This window comes from Scatophagus argus, chromosome 7, assembly GCF_020382885.2.
Source record: "Scatophagus argus isolate fScaArg1 chromosome 7, fScaArg1.pri, whole genome shotgun sequence".
Classification (NCBI taxonomy): domain Eukaryota; kingdom Metazoa; phylum Chordata; class Actinopteri; family Scatophagidae; genus Scatophagus; species Scatophagus argus.
In genome coordinates, this window is record NC_058499.1 from 23,737,701 (window position 1) to 23,755,616 (window position 17,916).

The 17,916-nt window shown below is 41.9% G+C and overlaps 1 protein-coding gene across 1 annotated transcript in view; it reads right to left on the reverse strand.

Annotated features, from left to right (window-relative positions):
* Positions 1–56: 56 nt before the first annotated feature.
* The window catches only part of si:ch211-212o1.2 (uncharacterized protein LOC492735 homolog), a 37,616-nt gene continuing 19,756 nt past the window's right edge, over positions 57–17,916 (reverse strand). The window contains exons 2-6 of the mRNA XM_046394099.1: positions 17,150–17,269; positions 16,800–16,891; positions 10,685–10,829; positions 6,417–6,629; positions 57–3,098 (exon numbers count right to left, since the gene is read on the reverse strand). Of these exons, the coding sequence (XP_046250055.1) occupies positions 2,974–3,098; positions 6,417–6,629; positions 10,685–10,829; positions 16,800–16,891; positions 17,150–17,269 (695 nt within the window). The 3' untranslated portion in view covers positions 57–2,973. The remainder of the gene's footprint in view (positions 3,099–6,416; positions 6,630–10,684; positions 10,830–16,799; positions 16,892–17,149; positions 17,270–17,916) is intronic.

Consider the following 17,916-nt stretch of genomic DNA (forward strand, 5'->3'; position numbering starts at 1 on the left):
TGTGTATGGAAGAGACATGCTTTTCATATGAAAGATGGCCACACACAGCGAACATATGGAGTTAATAAACCTTTATTTAAATCAAAGAGCAGATAAAAACATTAAGGCAAAGACGAGCAGCAAGCTGCAAAATGGAACGTCGAAATCCAGCTATACAAGGCTTGATCCATCGATAAAAAAATAGAAAATTATAAAGCCAGAGAAAACAACAGAACACAAAGTGAGGAAGAGCCTGTGTGTTTGTGTATGACTTCATTTAAGTGTGTGCATGCAAATCAAATGTGTGATTTTATCTGAGTATGAGGAATCATGAGTGAATGAATAGTAGCAGGACACATTTTCAAACATTTTACTTAGTAAAGCAATAAAGTGCTGTTGTTATTGACCTTCTGTGATTAAATGATTTCCAGCTTAGAAATAAAATACAAGTGAAGGTTATTAATAAAGCCATTATCAGCCAACAAAAGTGCACGTCACCATCTGAAACACAAATCAGAGAGACCGGACACATACTGTTTGTATTCTGTAAGCAACCTGGTCACCAGCCTTTGCTGGACAAAAAAGAAATATATATATATATATATATATATATATATATATGTGTGTGTGTGTGTGTGTGTGTGTATAGCACTACAGGTAAGTCAGCTGACACAAAGTGATGTAAAAATGCTGCCCTGCCAGTGAACCTCTCTGATTTGGGTTTCGAGGTTTGTGACACATCTTGTTGTTGTGTGTTTACAGTAGCAGTCAAATAAGCAGCACAGTGGGGGAGACAGCAGCTCCAATTAGCATCTTGTAGCATCTTGCAGATCTGCTGAAGAGATTTCTTTGTCTATTCTATTAGAGGATGTGAGATTCGAACACAGCAATGAATCAAGTTTGGGAATGAATGACTACAAGTGTTAATGAAGAGATGTTTATTTGTGGTACAAAATGATTTTTACGCTTTCCTAAATCAACATTGGGAGAATGCAAGTTATTTTTCAGGGAGTGCTTTAGACAGTGGTCTATGGAGGACCACAAGTGTCACAGAAAAATAAAAAAAAAAGGTTTCATCATTGATAACTAATTGCACAATAAAAACAATAAAAATGGTATTAATAACTAATTAAATTATTAATTTATTATATGACTAAATATGCCAAATTACGTCCATAAATATTTAGTTCAAATTAATAAGGGATTCCAACACAAAATGTAATGTTATCATTATTATCATCATTACTGTTATCAGGTATTTAAGAGGATAAATAAATAAATGGATTATAAATTCAATTATTAATCCATAAATTTATAATACATGAAACACTTTCTTTCTATTTCTATGCCAGCTGTTGTCCTCTGCAGTGCTCTGGATGTTCTGAGCTGGAAAAGCTGAATTAGAAGTCCTACTGATGCAGAATGTGATAAGAAGCAGGATTTGAAGGCAGCAACCAGCTAAGCTTTCCTGACCTGAGCAGCAACATGCCAGACTTTTTTTCATTCCATTTCCATTCCATCTTACTTTTGTATTTTATTCAGATGATTTGTGAAATTTGCCCCCCTTGCTGAGGTGAGAGGACTGATGTTACTCACATCTGTATGGTAAATATTGAAGTACTCAGCACAAAGACCGGACAGCTAGCCTGGCTCCATTTGAAGGTGACAAGTTTGCTTTTTGTACATATTAAATATGTAATGTGTAAATGTGTTCATTAGTGAGCTTCAAAGGTGCTGGTAGGTCAATTGTTAGCTTTGGGCAGACACAGGATAGCTGTTTCTCACTTTCAGCCAGCTAGCTGATCCCCATATTCATCATCCTGACATGTAGTGGTACTGACTCCTGGCAAGGAAAAGCATATATTTCAAAATGTCATTGCATTCCTGTAAATAAAAACTTGTTCAAGGCCACCTGCTTTATACCTTTTTTAACCTGCTAAACCACCAGTTACACTTTCAGCTGTGTCCCCTCACCGTCTGCCAAGACTGATGGCTGCACTGTTTCTTTTGCTCGTAGTGGATGTTCTCATTAAAGAACTCTAATACATGATGAAACAAAAAATAAGCCTTTTTTCGTTTGCATCAAAGTGCTACAAGATTAAATGCTTTTTTTTTTTTTTTTTTACTACAACTAGGTTGTCACTGCTAAAAATTTCATCTGCATCCAAGCGAAATATAACTTCTAATTATATGTCCCTATAACGACTTTCAAGTGAATCAAAAGATTTTACTGATTAGATTTATCACGTGAATATGTTCATTTAGAAGCTTTTGTGCATACAGAAGTGTATTCCTAAAGATCCAAAAACATCCAGACTGTTCCGAGTGTCTGTAAAACATCAGTGAGTAATGTTTGTCGAAGCACACACAGGATGGACAAAGTGCTGCTAATCACTCACCAAAACAGGGCGACGTGATATTTAACTTTTGACTCTTACAACTGCCTAGACTTTTATTCTGAAGCACACAACCACCGGCTGGTGTGTAAAAACAGAATTTGAAGGGGGGGGGGGGTGAGCTTTCTAGAAGGGCCTTTAAAAAGTCAAAAACAATAATACCAACAGACACAAAGAAATCAGAAAAGACAGCGACTGAACATTTGACTTCATGTGTGTGTTAATGTGTGTGTGGTGTCATTCCTGGAGAGCCCAACCTCCAGAAACCTCCAACACCTACACAGCACAGCACAGCACACCACCACCACACATCATTGGTCAAACAGGACTACGAGCTGATAGGCTGTATAAGTGTTATCATCTAGTATCGTTTTCGAAGCTTGTTAGAATACAGACTCCAGCACATAAACAAGTCACTCAAACCGTCTTTAATTTTTTTTTTTTCCACAAACAGTTTGCTTTTTAGCAAAAAAAAAAGCAAGAATTACAGAGACACGAGTAAAATCTGTGTTTGCACGCGCACATGTGTTTTTCCCCCATCCATCTCGACTGCTATGCAAACCCATCTGTCCACTCCTCCGTCCATATGTCTGTGTGTTTATCTGTCCGTCTTCTTGGCCCACGCCAGGTCATCTGATCGCGGTTTCTGCCCTGTAAGTCGCTGGATCAATTGCTCCATCCGTCTCCAAAAGCCCAGTTGGTCCAGTGGATAGTTACACCAACCTGGAGTGTAAGAAAATAGATCAGATCAGACAAAGTGGATGAAGAGAGTCAGGAAAGTGGAGAGAGGAGGAAAGGTTTAGAGAGGAAGAAATCAGAACAGGAAGGCGCATACAGCATTTGGCCTGTCCCTGAATCCGGATCAGAGCTGAATTCAAACCAATGCATCGCCTCGGGGGAGTATACCACATTTTATTGCCTTTGTTCATCATCGTCATCTGATTTCCACACAGTCAGAGAAAGCAATAGTGTGCATCAAGCTCAGTTCTAAAATCTAAGTGTACCACAGAGGGTCTCTCCTGCCGACTTCGCTGTCAGCCCAACACTCAGTCACACTGAACGGTGGTTATGGAAAGACCTGTAGGATGACACTGATGTACAAGTGTTTCAGACAGATCAGTTCATAGTCTTGGAGCCCTGAGGGATTTTAGCTACTGCATTTAGATATTTGTTCCGTGTGTGGCCCTGCCCACTGCTCCACAGGGCGAACACTGTCTCATACTGACATCTGACATCATCCAACATCTCCATCCTCCATCTTTCCCCTGCTCTGTTTTCCTTCCAAACATCCTGAACTCTTATTTGTTATTCTCTTTCCTTCACTTCAGGTTCCACTCCTCTGCCCTTAAAGGGACAGTTCACCCAAAAATCAAAAACACATATCTTACATCTTACATGTAGTGTATTATTTGGTCTACATTGTTCTGGTGTGAGTTGTATATATTGGCTGAAGAGATGTCTGCCATCTCTTCAATATATTGGAACTAGAAGGCTCTTCACTGATGGTGCTCAAAGCACAGAAAAAAAAAACATTTGGAAAAACTAAACACCACATATTCCATGAGGAGACACACACTTTCTTTTGTCTGGTGATACAGAAAAAAAAAACCAAAAAAACAGTTCTTACATGAAACTGCTCACAGGTGATCAGGTCATGATTTCTTGGAAAGAGACATTGCCGTTTTCTTATTTATTCGATGTTTTAAGCGCCACAAGCAAAGTTCCATCTTTTTCCATAATATTCAAGACAAGGCAGACATCTTTACAGCTAACATGGCCAAAATTCATTAACTCACACCAAGACAATCTAGATGGATAAACAGCACTACGGGTAAGAGGAAAGATACATATTTTTGATTCTGGGGTGAACTGTCCCTTTAACTTCCTCCTCCTTTTATTGTCTTCTTTCCCTCCTCTTTCCCCCGTCTGCACCCCGATCATCAGTTCTTCTATCTACACCTAACCTCCTGTCTCACCCTCATCATCATATTCAGACTATTTTTCAGAGGGTTGGAGGGATGAGGGGATTCTCCCAGGAGATGTCCTCAGCCCCTACTAATGCACAGAAACACACACCGTCTCATGCACACACCACACACACACTGATTTTTGCAGAATTTTAATCCATGAATCTACTGTATGTTTTATGTAAACACATTAATGTATGTACATGGCTGCGGGCCAAAGTACATTTACATGTACAAATTCATACATGCATGATTGTACAATAGGCTCTGTACATACATACTGTTCCGACACACACACACACGTCTGTGCTCAGCACGTTACACACATGTACAGACGTCGCTGCTTCAGAAGCAGCCAAGCAGTCCCATGACGTTTGAGATAAAGGGCCTTTTACTTTTATTACCAAAGACACATACATACACACAATATATGGCGAGTGTAGTGCTTGCTCAAATGCAGTATACTCCTTTTTATAAGCCCGCAAAGTCAAAAACACAATTGCACAACTGCAGAAATAAAAAGATGTCAGACGCTCAGGTGTGCGTGCTCATGTGAACACATACCCACACACACACACACACACACACACACACACACCGGCAAGAAGCAAATAAAACATCCACATGGGTTGTGTGTACTTAGGCTACCATTGTCTGATGCTCACACACCACCACCCATGAAGTGTTTGCATAGGGTGCATGCTATAGCTGCGGGGATGTGTGTGTGTGTGTGTGTGTGTGTGTGTGTGTGTGTCCCTCCAGTGACCCTGTCTCTGCTGGAAGACAGTAAAGCAGCCAGCGGTTTTGTTTGATTTCACTCGGTCTTTCTCTCCATCTTTTCTTCTTTCTCTTTCGCTCGGTTTCTCCTTCTTTCACTGCGCACTCCTCCTTTCCCCCCTCCAAGTCCCTGCTTCCTTTCCACTCTCTACTCACCCCCCCCCTCCCTGTCCTCCAACCCCCCCCACGCCTGTGAAGTCCTATTTGTTAGAACAGACAGCAGGTTAGCATTAAATATACATGGGGATTGTCAGCCGGTGGCGAACACAAAGGCAGCTAGGCGGGCCCCAGTGGAATCCAAGCCCGGCCCAGGCAGCCAGGCTGGGGGAGTGGGGGCCCGTCGCCGTCCCCTGTGGGCCCCCGACTGCCACCAACCCACCTCCCACACACACACACAGGTTAGAAACCGAAGAGGAGGTCAAAAAGACTAGTACACACAGATGCTCGAGTATGCAGATGCACATGACCGTGCGCGTGTACAAACACATACTTTCCCCGTGCCACCCCCCTCACACACACATCTGTCGTCCGCAGGGGCGCAGGGTGACGTACAAGCTGAATCCCCCTTGTGTATCCTCCCCTCTTTTCTCTCTCTCTCTCTCTCCCTCTCACCCAGATGCACACAGAATACAGAATGTGGATCTATTACAGAGGCCTTGTGTCTCTGAAGGCACACACACACGCACAACAGAACATTTTCTTTTAGTTATTTATAAAAAGCCGACAGACAGACAGACAGACACGGACGCCATTTTGTCCCAATCTGCTGTGGATTGCGAGTGAAATTATTCCAGAGTCAACAGCTTACAGTTATGGCAATCTAAAATGGCCGCCCACAATATATACACTGATAAACATCTGATAGTTTTCAAAAGCCCACACATTCAGTGTCTCCATGATGTGACACATGCAAAGTCAAAGAAGAAATGTTGTTTCCTGTTCGAGCGACATTAAACCATCCCCCTCACACGCAAACAGCACCAGTGATGGTTGTGGTAATAGTCCAGAAAACTGGTTTCAAAAAACTGGAAAGCAGCAACTCCATTACTTTTGAAAATTGGTGATACAGGTGATAGGATCATGATGGCGTATGAAAGGAGCATCTTCAAAGGGCTCAGTCTTTCACAAGCAAGGATGGGCTGAGGTTCGCCATTTTAATACATGAGCTCAGTACCACTTTATGAAACTGTTGGTGGAAAAACCCAGTTTGCAAATGACGGCATTCTGTTTTTATTTCCGTTTTAGTGTTGTATGTTAAACAGATATTGGCAGACATTTTACTGACATCAGTTCTTACCTGTAGTAATGCAGTAGTATGTCTCGTGTGGCGAAACATGATGAATGCGGTGGTGTTTCCGTGGCAACACCAGATGCCAGTCCTGCAGCAGCGTGACCCAGCGCGGGAGGCCAAAATAGGAGTGACTCCATTTATGAATCTGATTGGTTAGTGTCACAAAAACCGCCAGGGCGAAGACATAGCAGTCCCAGGGATAGGACGCCGTCAAGGCCTCTGAAAGTTGACAGACAGAAAGACATTTATACAGAGAGAGGAAGAGAAAGAGAGAGGGAGAAAGAAAGAAAGACCGAAAGAGTAAAGTTGATAGAATAATTGATCAAACTGTTTAGTGTAATGAAGAGGGCCAGCATGAAGGCGTAGTACTCCCACAGAGAGGATGCTGGCAGGAACCTCAGAGAGATGAAGAGACCGAGGGGGAGGATGAGGAAAGGGGGGGGGGGGGGGGGTAAAGACAGACAAGTAGGATGATGAGAAGAGAGGGCAAAGCAGTCTGTAAGTAACACAACAGGAAAGTATGATGATGATGAGCAGTGATTCTCCTCACAATGTTTAAGAATAAAAAACGAAAAAAAAAACAAAAAAAAACAGACTGTTTGCCAAAATCAGAGAGGCCAAGCGGCAAACAGTAATCTGACATCAACGTTCTTCACCTCAGCACCGCAGGCACCAGGAGGAAAATTTAAGTCAGTCAGCTGGGGGTGAGATACTTCACCCATCGACACCTGGACGCCATCACTCAAGAAAATCTTCTCCTACTAATTCTGTCTGTTCTTTATTAAGCAAGTAAAGGTCCTACTGATGTTCAAGTGCAACTATGAATCACCACCCCCAACCCCTTTACCTTTTAATATTTAAGTAACTTGTGCAGTCCCACTCTCCCACGCTAAAAGAATTACACAGCATTCCTACAAAACATCCCTGGGACTGGACAGATGCGCTGCATTTCTATGTGGTATTCAGACAAAGGTGCAGCTGGAGTTACAGGCCCAGGAACAGACACAGCATTTCACTGGCTCTGTGAGAAAGTCACACAGAAACAGTTTTGGTTAGCGATGTCGCCTCATAGCAAGAGGGTTCCAGGTTCGAATCCCGGTCTGGGCCCTTCTATGTGGAGTGTGCATGTTCTCCCTGTGCCTGCGTGGGTTTTCTCCAGGTACTCCGGTTTCCTCCCACAATACCAAAAACATGCACATTAGGTTAATTGGCTGCTCTAAATTGCCCCTAGGTGTGAGTGTGAGAGTGTGTGGTTGTCTGTCTTTGTGTGTTGGCCCTGCGACTGACTGGCGACCAGTCCAGGGTGAACCCCGCCTCTCGCCCGTAGTCAGCTGGGATAGGCTCCAGCCCCCCCGCGACCCTGACAGATAAGCGGTATGGAGAACAGATGGATGGATGGTATTGCAATATCTACAGAAATTTTAAATTTAGTTAGTTTTGTCATTTGGGCCTAAAGCTAGTTATATATATAAAATGAGCATTTGAAGAAGACACTGGTTTCTGGGAAGTGCTTAATGTTCATGGTGTCAGTGCTGATATGAGCTGACAGGTGACAAACTCATCTGAGTGCAACAATTCTCCACATAACGTAATGCATGAAAACAGCTTGAAACCTGACTGCTGTTGAAGAGCATTTGGATTCAGATGTAACCGAGCCAAAGATACCTGCTTAGTGAAACTCTGGTTCACGTCCATCTTTTCTTTCTACTGCCTGTCTGTCACATCGCTAACTCTTGTTATTCACTTGAGCCTTTCTGTCCGTATGACTTACAGCTGTCCTCTCTGTCTGTCTACCTTCATCCCTCGTTCCCTCTCTTTGGTTAAAGCAGCGATCTCTTGACCCCAGTTCAAGTGGAGACATCACAGCTGGAGATGTCACCTCAAGGCTTTCAGCTTTTTCCATCTACCCCGTCTCTGTCTTTGTCTGGTGACCGCTCGACACTGTGAGGAGCTTGACATGACAGGTTTAGATGTCATCTTAGCGCTACGTGACCCTCTGCCACCCCTCCACCCCCCGCGCTCTCTCGCTACCTCTCTTCTCCATGCGCTCTCATCCTCTGTCTCAAACTCTTAGCGGTGACCTCTTAAGGTGTAGACATGACAGGTGTAGATGTCACTGCGCCTCTCCATCTCTGTCTCGTGACCTCTTGACTCCCTGCGGTGTGTGACATGACAGGTGTGGATGTCACCTACAAGTGAACCTCACTACTGCTCTCTCCCCTCTAAATCTTTCCTCCCTCCCTCCCTCACATCCCCATTCACTGGTCCCTGCTGTGGACAAGCAGCTGACCTTTGCAAGTTTCCTCTTTGCTCCTCTGTTCTCCATTTCCTGATGTATAAAACTTCCTCTTTTCTCTTTTTATCATCTTCTATTTAAATGGAAAACTCTACTTTGGATTCCCCTGACATTTCATATTTCATAGTGAAGAGTTAATAAGGGCATAACTAGCTCTGAGAAGACACTGGTAGCTCTGTGATGCTGTGCTTATGCACACTGGCTAAACGCTAACACTAGCATGTTAACATGCTCATAATGACAGACGACGCTGAAGGGAATGTCATTCATTTTCAGGTATTTTGTCATAAACCAAATTTTATTGGACAGATTTAAAAATTACTTGATGATTATGGTAAATAAAAAGTTAAATGATCACCAAGCTTATTACGCTCCTCCTGAGAAGAAAATGAATGTGTGGACCAAATCTCACGACATCCTATTATATAAATTCGAGAATAAAAAAAGTCCAGATGAAAAGTCAGGGGATGACCAAATTCATTAGTCTTTATCCTCTGGAAACCATAAATGGTTATTTCACTTCAATCCTCCTAATAATTGCTGAGGTAGTCTGTTCAAGAATTGTTCCAAGACAAAGTTCTCCATGTAGTCAAGCCAAAACATAAACATTTTTGTCCTGGAGAAGCTGACATACTCCACCTTCTGAGAGTCAAAAAGAATACATTTCAAAAGAACTGGAAAAAATGAAACAATTACATGAGACATGACAATAACGAATGCCTAATTAAAAATATTTGTGTGAATACTGAGGTATTTTCAGTCAAATATCTGTGATTTTCTAATTGTGTTCCTCACTCTATTGTTTTTGGTTGATGCTGAAATGCCGTTTTTTCAGATCCTTTTTTCAGATCAACAAAAAGATTGTGTTATATGTACGTTTTACATTTGAGTAAATTTCCAGCTAACTGGCTGGTAATCAAAGATGCTTGTGAGGAACTCATCATCATAAAAGCCCAGCTATCTGATGTCCACTCCCCTCCCTCCTGCTCTCCATTCATCAGCGACCTTTTGGCTCAAGTACAGACATGACAGTTGGACATGTCGCCTCTTCAATAACAGGTTTCTCTGTTTCCCCTGCAGATCTTCTTCCTCTAGTCCCTCCCCTACCTGCCCTGCGCTCGTAAGGTCAGTGCACATGATTACCAGCGAAACCAGCCCCATGCCTGCCCACGATCAGTGGAGACACTTCGGTTAAAGTCTGCGCTACCTTTGGCATCCTGCAACACTAAGTCACTGCTACAGTTTGTCAGGTCCCATAAAGATGACCTTCTAAAGACCTTACAGACACAGTACAGCTTTACAATAGCTGTGTTTCATTAAAGTGAATTTAAAGCAAATGTTTGAAAAGTTTCCAAAAAAAAAGATAAGGCAAGTTTTCATCAATAAACTAGATTATGCAAAGCCTACTGTCATCTAAAGATGGCAGTATGTGCTATGTTTTGCATGGTTGTAATAAAAAGTAGAAGAAGAACAGGTCAAAAATCTCTAACAAACTTCAGAGCAGAAGAAGAAAAGGAAACAAAACCAATCATCTGGACATCTACGAAGGAGTGTGAAAATTACTCTGGGAATGAGACAAGGATGCTTTTTCCTGCTCTCAACGGCTGATCTGTCATGTAAGTTCTGAATAAGTTTGCTATGTCAACTTATTCAAAAGATATGTTTCCCATTAAGTGCTTTATTTCTTTTTAAAAATGGCAAAAACCACCTCAAGCAAGTATAAAAAATTTTTCCCTAACCTTTTCTAATGCGATAAGTAATTCAAAATACATTCATGTGAGAGTAATTATGGTGACAGTGTAAGCATGCTAGCACTGAGGTAAATGAGAACATTCTTCACACAGAACACAAAAAGCAGGTTTCAGTTCTCTTCCTGGTCTCTTCCTACTTAAAAATGTGTACGTTCCATGTCTGCGTGTGTATTTCCAGTTTGTCCAGGTACTGTACATGTATGCTATATTAAGTCAGCATATCCTACCTGGTGTGTATGTGAGGAACTTGTAGGCCATGTGAGCCAGCGGGAGGATGGGAATCATACAGTTGTCGCCATTGGTTTCAATGAAGTCGTGGCGAGTGATGGCGGTTGGATCAATGTGGTGCTCCCTGAATGGACGTATAAATGCCTGCAGAGACGGGAAGAGTAAAAGTCACAAAATAACCATTTCTGTAATTCCCTCCACCTTCAGAAGCAGCAAGGTGGAGGGAGAACAAAAAGTGAGAGAACAAAACTCTAACCAGTCATGAGCTCAGTTACAGCCAATGTCATTTGACAGAGGTGAAATGTTAGACCTGTATTCAATAAAAGACTCAGTGACTCATGCTGAAACCCTCAGTGACTCGTGTTTCAGTCAATAGGCTGAAGCGTAAAATATGGAGCTGTATAAATACTGAAACAACATCTAATCAATTGTGCAACAGCGATGACTGTCATGTTTAGGAATCTTCTGACATCAGGGAGGCTGTCGTATGCCTGATAGGATTCATCGGGTTGAAATTTAAAATCGGCATGAACAAAACACAAGGGCCAAATTCAGTCATTTAGGAATCAAGTCAATTCTTCTCAGTTGCTGGCTTTCTGATATCTCAGTTCAACTTTCACCAAATTCAACTGATGTCTTAAGCAAAATTTTACCCTTGTTTGTGTGCCTATTGGCTCTTTGATTTACATTCATTTTAAATCAGAACAGACACTGGAAACCGCTGTTTACAGTTTTCACGCAAATACAGATCAAATGCACGCTCACACACACACACACACCACAACTCAGCAGTGCCGAGCACCAATCGCAACCCAAAAGCTCATATCCAGCATCCTAATAAACCACAGAACAGCAGTTGGCTCGCAGAAACACACTCCTAAGCATAAATGACCCATGGACGCCCCACGCAAACTCAAAAATGTGAGCTTCAAACACACACACGCTCGCAAACCCCACCTGCACTGTGCAGAGGCAGACACCTGTCTGTGAGAGCATGGGGGTCTCAAATGAAAGACTGAATCTCAGAAGCACAAAAGAGGACAAAAAGAAACATGCACACACATGCACACGTACACACAGGATAAAGGTAATTTATTTCCCTCTGTGGAAAAAGCAAAAAAGGAAGGTTTGCATCTGTATTTCCACAGTGTGTATCTCTCTCTGCGTGTGTGTGTGTGCCTGTAACCGTGGAAGCATCAGCATGGAAACTCATTATTGTCATGTTAGCTGTTCGAACCAATCGCACACATCTATCAGCGAACGTTGTTGGTAGGTGCCACTGCAAACACAGAAACTATCTGTTGATATCTGCACAATTATATACCCATCACCATTTTCCGCCGCTTCTCCCTCACCTCTCCTCTCACCCCCTCCCTCCTCGCCACAGCCCTCAGCCAGATGAAAGCACGGCTAAGCTGCGGAGGTCGTGCCGAGTGGGGCGGCATCAGCGCTCCCAGTTCACGGTGGGCCACCGGTCGCTATGTGTCCTCTAATCCCACACCGTTTATCGGCCCACCTCGCACGACGTCCATTAATCACCAGCTCACATCGCCCATCGCCACAGCAAGCCGTGCTGTCCCACTGGTTGGATGGACACGCCCGCCCACCCCCTTCTTTTTTTTGTCCCCCCGACCTTTGTACTGTATTTTCATCTCACTTTCCATTGTTTTTTCTCTCTCTCTCTCTCTCTCTTTGACCAAAGCTACGTTTTCTTCTTTCTATTACTCCTGGCCTTTAAGTAGCAACTGAGTTAGGGTCATTCAATTAACTCACTAGCTGAGTCACCTTAGAAGAGTCGTGTTTGTTAGAGATGTAACAAAAAAGAAACTGAAGTGATGAGAAAAGCATAGATGCTGTTAAAAGAGTGCAGAACACAAACGGTTAGAGAGGAAGGATGTTCAAACATATATCTCTAAATTGTAAGCACATCTGGCAAATTTCAACGTGGATCGAGCATCATTGGGAACTAATGAGCGTGACTTTGTCCTCAAAGTGGTGTCATTAGAGTACTGCTAAATCCTTGTTGAGTCAATTAAAGCTAAACGACATGATGACGACAAATAAAACAGCACGGCCCGAAGTCTTGCTAAGTCATAGATGGAAACACTACAGGGAGAACGTAGTGCACTTTTTAAAGAGTTCAGTACTGGAGAGTGAAAAGGCTCTTATCAAAGCAAAACACCGTTCAACAATTTCTGAATAAGAGCATTAGCAACGTGCAGTCTGGGAGAATTTCACATCTTAGTTTGAGGCAGACCAACCTCACCTTGCAAAGGTGTGCGATGGTGACACAAAAGGCTTGTTATGAATATTTACTATTAACATATAACAATAACAGGGAACAAAGTAATGACAAATACATGCACATATGCAGTACATAGATACGCAAACACCATTTAAACAGGAAAATGACAGAACAAATAAACAACAAAGGTTGACACTGGCTTCAAATATTCCATCCTAGCTTGAAAAATGCAGCCACTATTAGCCTCAGGTGTTCTCCATCATGCTCGTCTTTGATATTCAAACTAACTTTAACTGGGAGCACAGGCCGGCTTTATTCTCTGTCTCAAAAACATACACACACACATACACACACACGCACACACTTTCTACTAGCCTATTGTCATCCCTGTGTTCTCTGCAAAGGTCCATTCTTCCATTCTTCCATTCCAGTTAAAGTCTTTATTAGAAGTCTCCAACAGCGTCCGACACACCATGCAAATCTGTGACTGCCGCCGTGCCTTTGGTCCCAGTAACTACCCCAAACCCCAATAAATGCCACATCATAAATAAACATCCAGCCACACAGTACCTTCAGCGAACACAAAAAGCAGCACAGGGCTTGGAAAAAAATAAAAAAAAGATTCTTTAAAATCTACTCGTAATAAAACGCATGTACAAAAATGTGCCGTTTTGTAAATAACACAATGCGGCAACAAAATACATTATGTTCAGTATTCAGAGAGGAAAACATCACATTAAAGCCCAATCAACACCAAACTTCATCATACTAAACAGATCAGTCAATAAAGTGCTATTTAGAAGCACTTAGTGTCAGACTGTGTTGCAGTGAAGGGACTTAAGCCAAAGCTGTGATGACTAAGGCTCCACAACAGCCTCCTGTGGCAATATTAACTCATGACAGTTTACTGAAAGACGTATTGCCATTTTAGAGACTAACAAGTGAAAGCACGTATATAAAATGAACGGAAATCTGAAAGTGATATCAAGTCATCTGTCACCATCCTTCCCAATACAGCTGATGTCAATGCACACTGAAATTGTTTACTCCTTTAAATACCTCGAGTTCCTACTGGATGATGGTTTGTTATTAAAAGGGTTATGTTGACAGTTAAAGAAAAAAACAAAACAAAACATGAATTTTGGAAGAAAAACCAATCAGTGCTGTCAGACTATGCAGGTGTAGTATACAGTATACAAACACTGCTGTATTTTGGACTCATGATGGGGAGCAAGGATAATTGTGCTGGCCTTTAACAATAAGAAATACATTTTTTACAGGTTAAATCATTATATAAATAAAAAGCATTTTATCAGGTCACATGTGTCTACTCTAATGGAGTCATACATTAGCTGGGTCAGGTAGCTGCATTAGTTGGTGGGTGTGGATATTTAGTAACAAATTCATGGAAGAACTAGTTTGTGTGGTGCGACTTTAAATTAGCGATGCATAAATCTGCACCTAGAAAACACTTGGCCTTTGTTATAACCAGGTTAAGTTTCAGCTGCAGCTGGATTCAGGGGAGGTTAATACCGAGCTTAGTTTAAGAGCTGGCATGTGAGCAGCTGCATCTGCTTGGAATGAACTACAAAAACAAAACACTATTAGTCACTTGAAGTGACCTTCTGACATTTTTAAGACTGCAGTGGCTGCAACCATACAGGCTTTGCTTCTGACATATGAAAACAAATTCACATACCACATTCTGTAAATACTTACCAACGAGTGTGAGGAGTATGACTTTAACACTATATGTGTGTAAAAGAGAGCACTGCTTTAGAGCAACAATACACACTATTACTACACACCATTACCACTTGTATAATCGTACAGTACAGTTAATTAACTTTCATAATACATATTTTCAAGGTTGTATTAGTCTGATGTTTATGTGACAGACCACATCAGTTTTAATTAAACAGAGAATAATATTACTTATTAATCATACTTTGGTAACATGTAGATTAAGTATAAAAGATAACCATGGTTATAATTAGGATGCTTTAGGTCTCAAAACACGCATTAGTGTTAACATTTCCACTAATTAATTATCAATGAATATTTCATAAATAGAATAAATATAAGATGAAATATACACACATAATTACACACACTCTGAACTCTCATCTCATCTATCAAAGCAAAGTTCACATGAACCAATCTGCAAGCTGCACCTGATAACACTCATTTTAATTGGATGAAAAGAGGCTAACCTTTACTCTAATTGGCTTTGGGAAAATGTGTGTGTGAATTAATGTAGGTGATGTGTTTTGATGTGAGAATTAAGTGTATGTGCATCCATCTTTATTCATGTCTAAATACATATGTGAACATGCCTCCCAGCACTGTGTGGCCATTCACAGCAAGTGTCCATGCATATATGTGTGTGTGTGTGTGTGTGTGTGTGTGTGTGTGTGTGTGTGTGTTTGTGGGTGTGTCGTGTATGTACTGGGGACCATGGACATTACTGTCTACAGGGAGATCCCTCTGTGAGACAGTGACATTTAGTTTCCAGGTCACTATGGCAGTCCCGAGGCTTGTGGGAATAAGGTGCAACCACAGGGCTGCCATTGTGACGCAGCCTCAGGAGGGGGTGGGGCTGGGGGGGGCACACTGAGCTGGAGGTATAGCACAGTATCAGCTCTGTAGTCCAAAACTCTAGGGCTCACTGAAATGTTTACAACATTCTTAGATATTCTTTGAAGGTTTTCACTTGCACTTATATACTATATACTATATGCTTTTCTTTATACAAATCCATTAGCAGTAAATGTCCTATTCAGCTGCCAGACACTGTTGGTATCAAAAATACAAGCACATACTAAACTGATGTCCTCCAGCAACTGAATCAAACACACAGCAAAGAAATCCAGTACCATGGCAGTATGAGTATAAGCCAGCATCATATCGCACTGTTAATGGGTTATTTATTGGCCATAATCATATATAAAGTTATGGTTAAAGTTAGAGGCGATGGAGCTGACAAAACAGAGCCAAACTGCTTTCACTGACTGAACAACTGGTTTGCCATCCACACACAGAGAAGAAGAAGCAGAAGAAGAACGAGGAGGAGGATAAGATGTACCACACAATACATGTACCACAGACACATGTACAGATACATGTACCACACGTGTTCAAAGAGAAGGGAAGACATCTATGAGTTTCAACACAACAAATCTTATCTGATTCATCTTTCATCTTTGCTCACTACATCGGAGTTACCGGCCATGAGATGCAGGTGGTTTTTGGTAAAATGCATTGGCTGACAAAAAACAAACATTATCTCTAAATAAAATAAAGTTTGGCTACAGATGGTTATAAAATGTTAAAAGGCTAAAGGAATAAATTTGTTTATAATAAAAGTTTTGGGAAATACACATATTTGCTTTTGTTGCAGAAAGTTAGCTGAAAAAAATGATACATTTCATTCCTGTATGGAAAATACTGAAAGGAGACCCTTAGCTTAGCATCTAGATGGAAACACAGGCAAACAGCTGGCCCGGCTCTGTCTAAAGGTAACAAAATTGTACAAAAACTGAAGTGGAAGAGGCTGAGGAGTTGTTGGTCCACTAACAAGAAGGTCATGGTTTGATCCCTGGCTCTGACGGCATATCAAAGAGTCTTTGGGGGAGATGTTGAACTCAAGATTGCTCCCGATGGCTGTTCCATCAGTGTATGAATATGTGTGTGCACGGCTGAGCGTACTGCCGTGTTGCTCCTGATGAACAGGTTGGCACTTCGCATATCAACCTCTGACAAGTGAGGAAAATGAGGCTTAACTTTGTACAATAGTTGTTGGCAAATTAGTAAAAGCTGTTTAATGCAGCCCGACTGTCTGTGTGTATATAGTATGTATGCATGCTCACCTTGCCAATTACAGGGATGTCCACAGATCCCCAGGTATCTGCCCCCCAATGTACCATCCCCGATGCAAAGTCTGCCGTCACTATTCCTAGGACTGGCACACAAACACAGGAACAGACACAATAGAAAAGGAACAACATATGTTGTTATTAAATGTGCAAGCAAACACCAAAAAACATTTTACACAAGTGTTACAAAGGCCTCACGTGGACTGGAACAGTGATGTTTAGAAAAATAAATTTAAAAAAATTGACAATGATAAGAAAAAAAAAAAAAAAAAACGTTCTCATAGTAGCTCTGATAAGTAGCTTTTAAAAGTGGAAAGCTTTGTCTTAGCTCGACCATTTCTCACCGATGCCCAGGAAGATCTTGTAGATGTGAACGGTGGAGAAGTGCAGGAGGAGGAAGGAGAAGTTGATGATGAAAAGGAAGAGGCACAGAATCACACACACCCACTCCTGGAGCCGCTTACCTGAAGAGGAAGAAGACAAACCATAAGAAAAACACATTATACTGTGGGATAAGGCCTCATATGGAGGAGAGGAGAACAGAAGAGGATGAAGACGAGCATGGAAACGATGAGAAGTTGTCGGACTCTGGAGTGTCGCATTAATGACCTGGGTGAGGTCCCTGCAACCGCTGGGAGAACAACTCATTTCTTACCGAGGGTCAAAGGACCATGCAACCACAACGACCGTGTGTGTGTGTGTCCACTGTGTTAATATGTAATCAGGAAGATGAAGACAAGTGTAGTCCAGGCTGCGGGGTCACGACCTCTCATATGTGGAACACCAGCAACGCTGACACAGCACCAAGCCCGCATTGGGAGACACACACACACACACACACACACACACACAGATGGTTTGAGGTGTGCAGCGGGCCTCTGCAGGGATAAGGCCAAACTCATAGGTCAGCAGTAATAACCAAAGGACAGAGGGAGAGGGACTTACTCAAACTACTCATACTCAAACTCACACATCAGCAATATTATGAGAGTGAGAGACGATAGGCTCAAACTCAAAGCCCTTCAGTCACACAACCCTGAAGATTAGAGACAGTGAATTATTGAAAACACACACACACACACACGTCGCTCGTCACACCATACCCTACCGC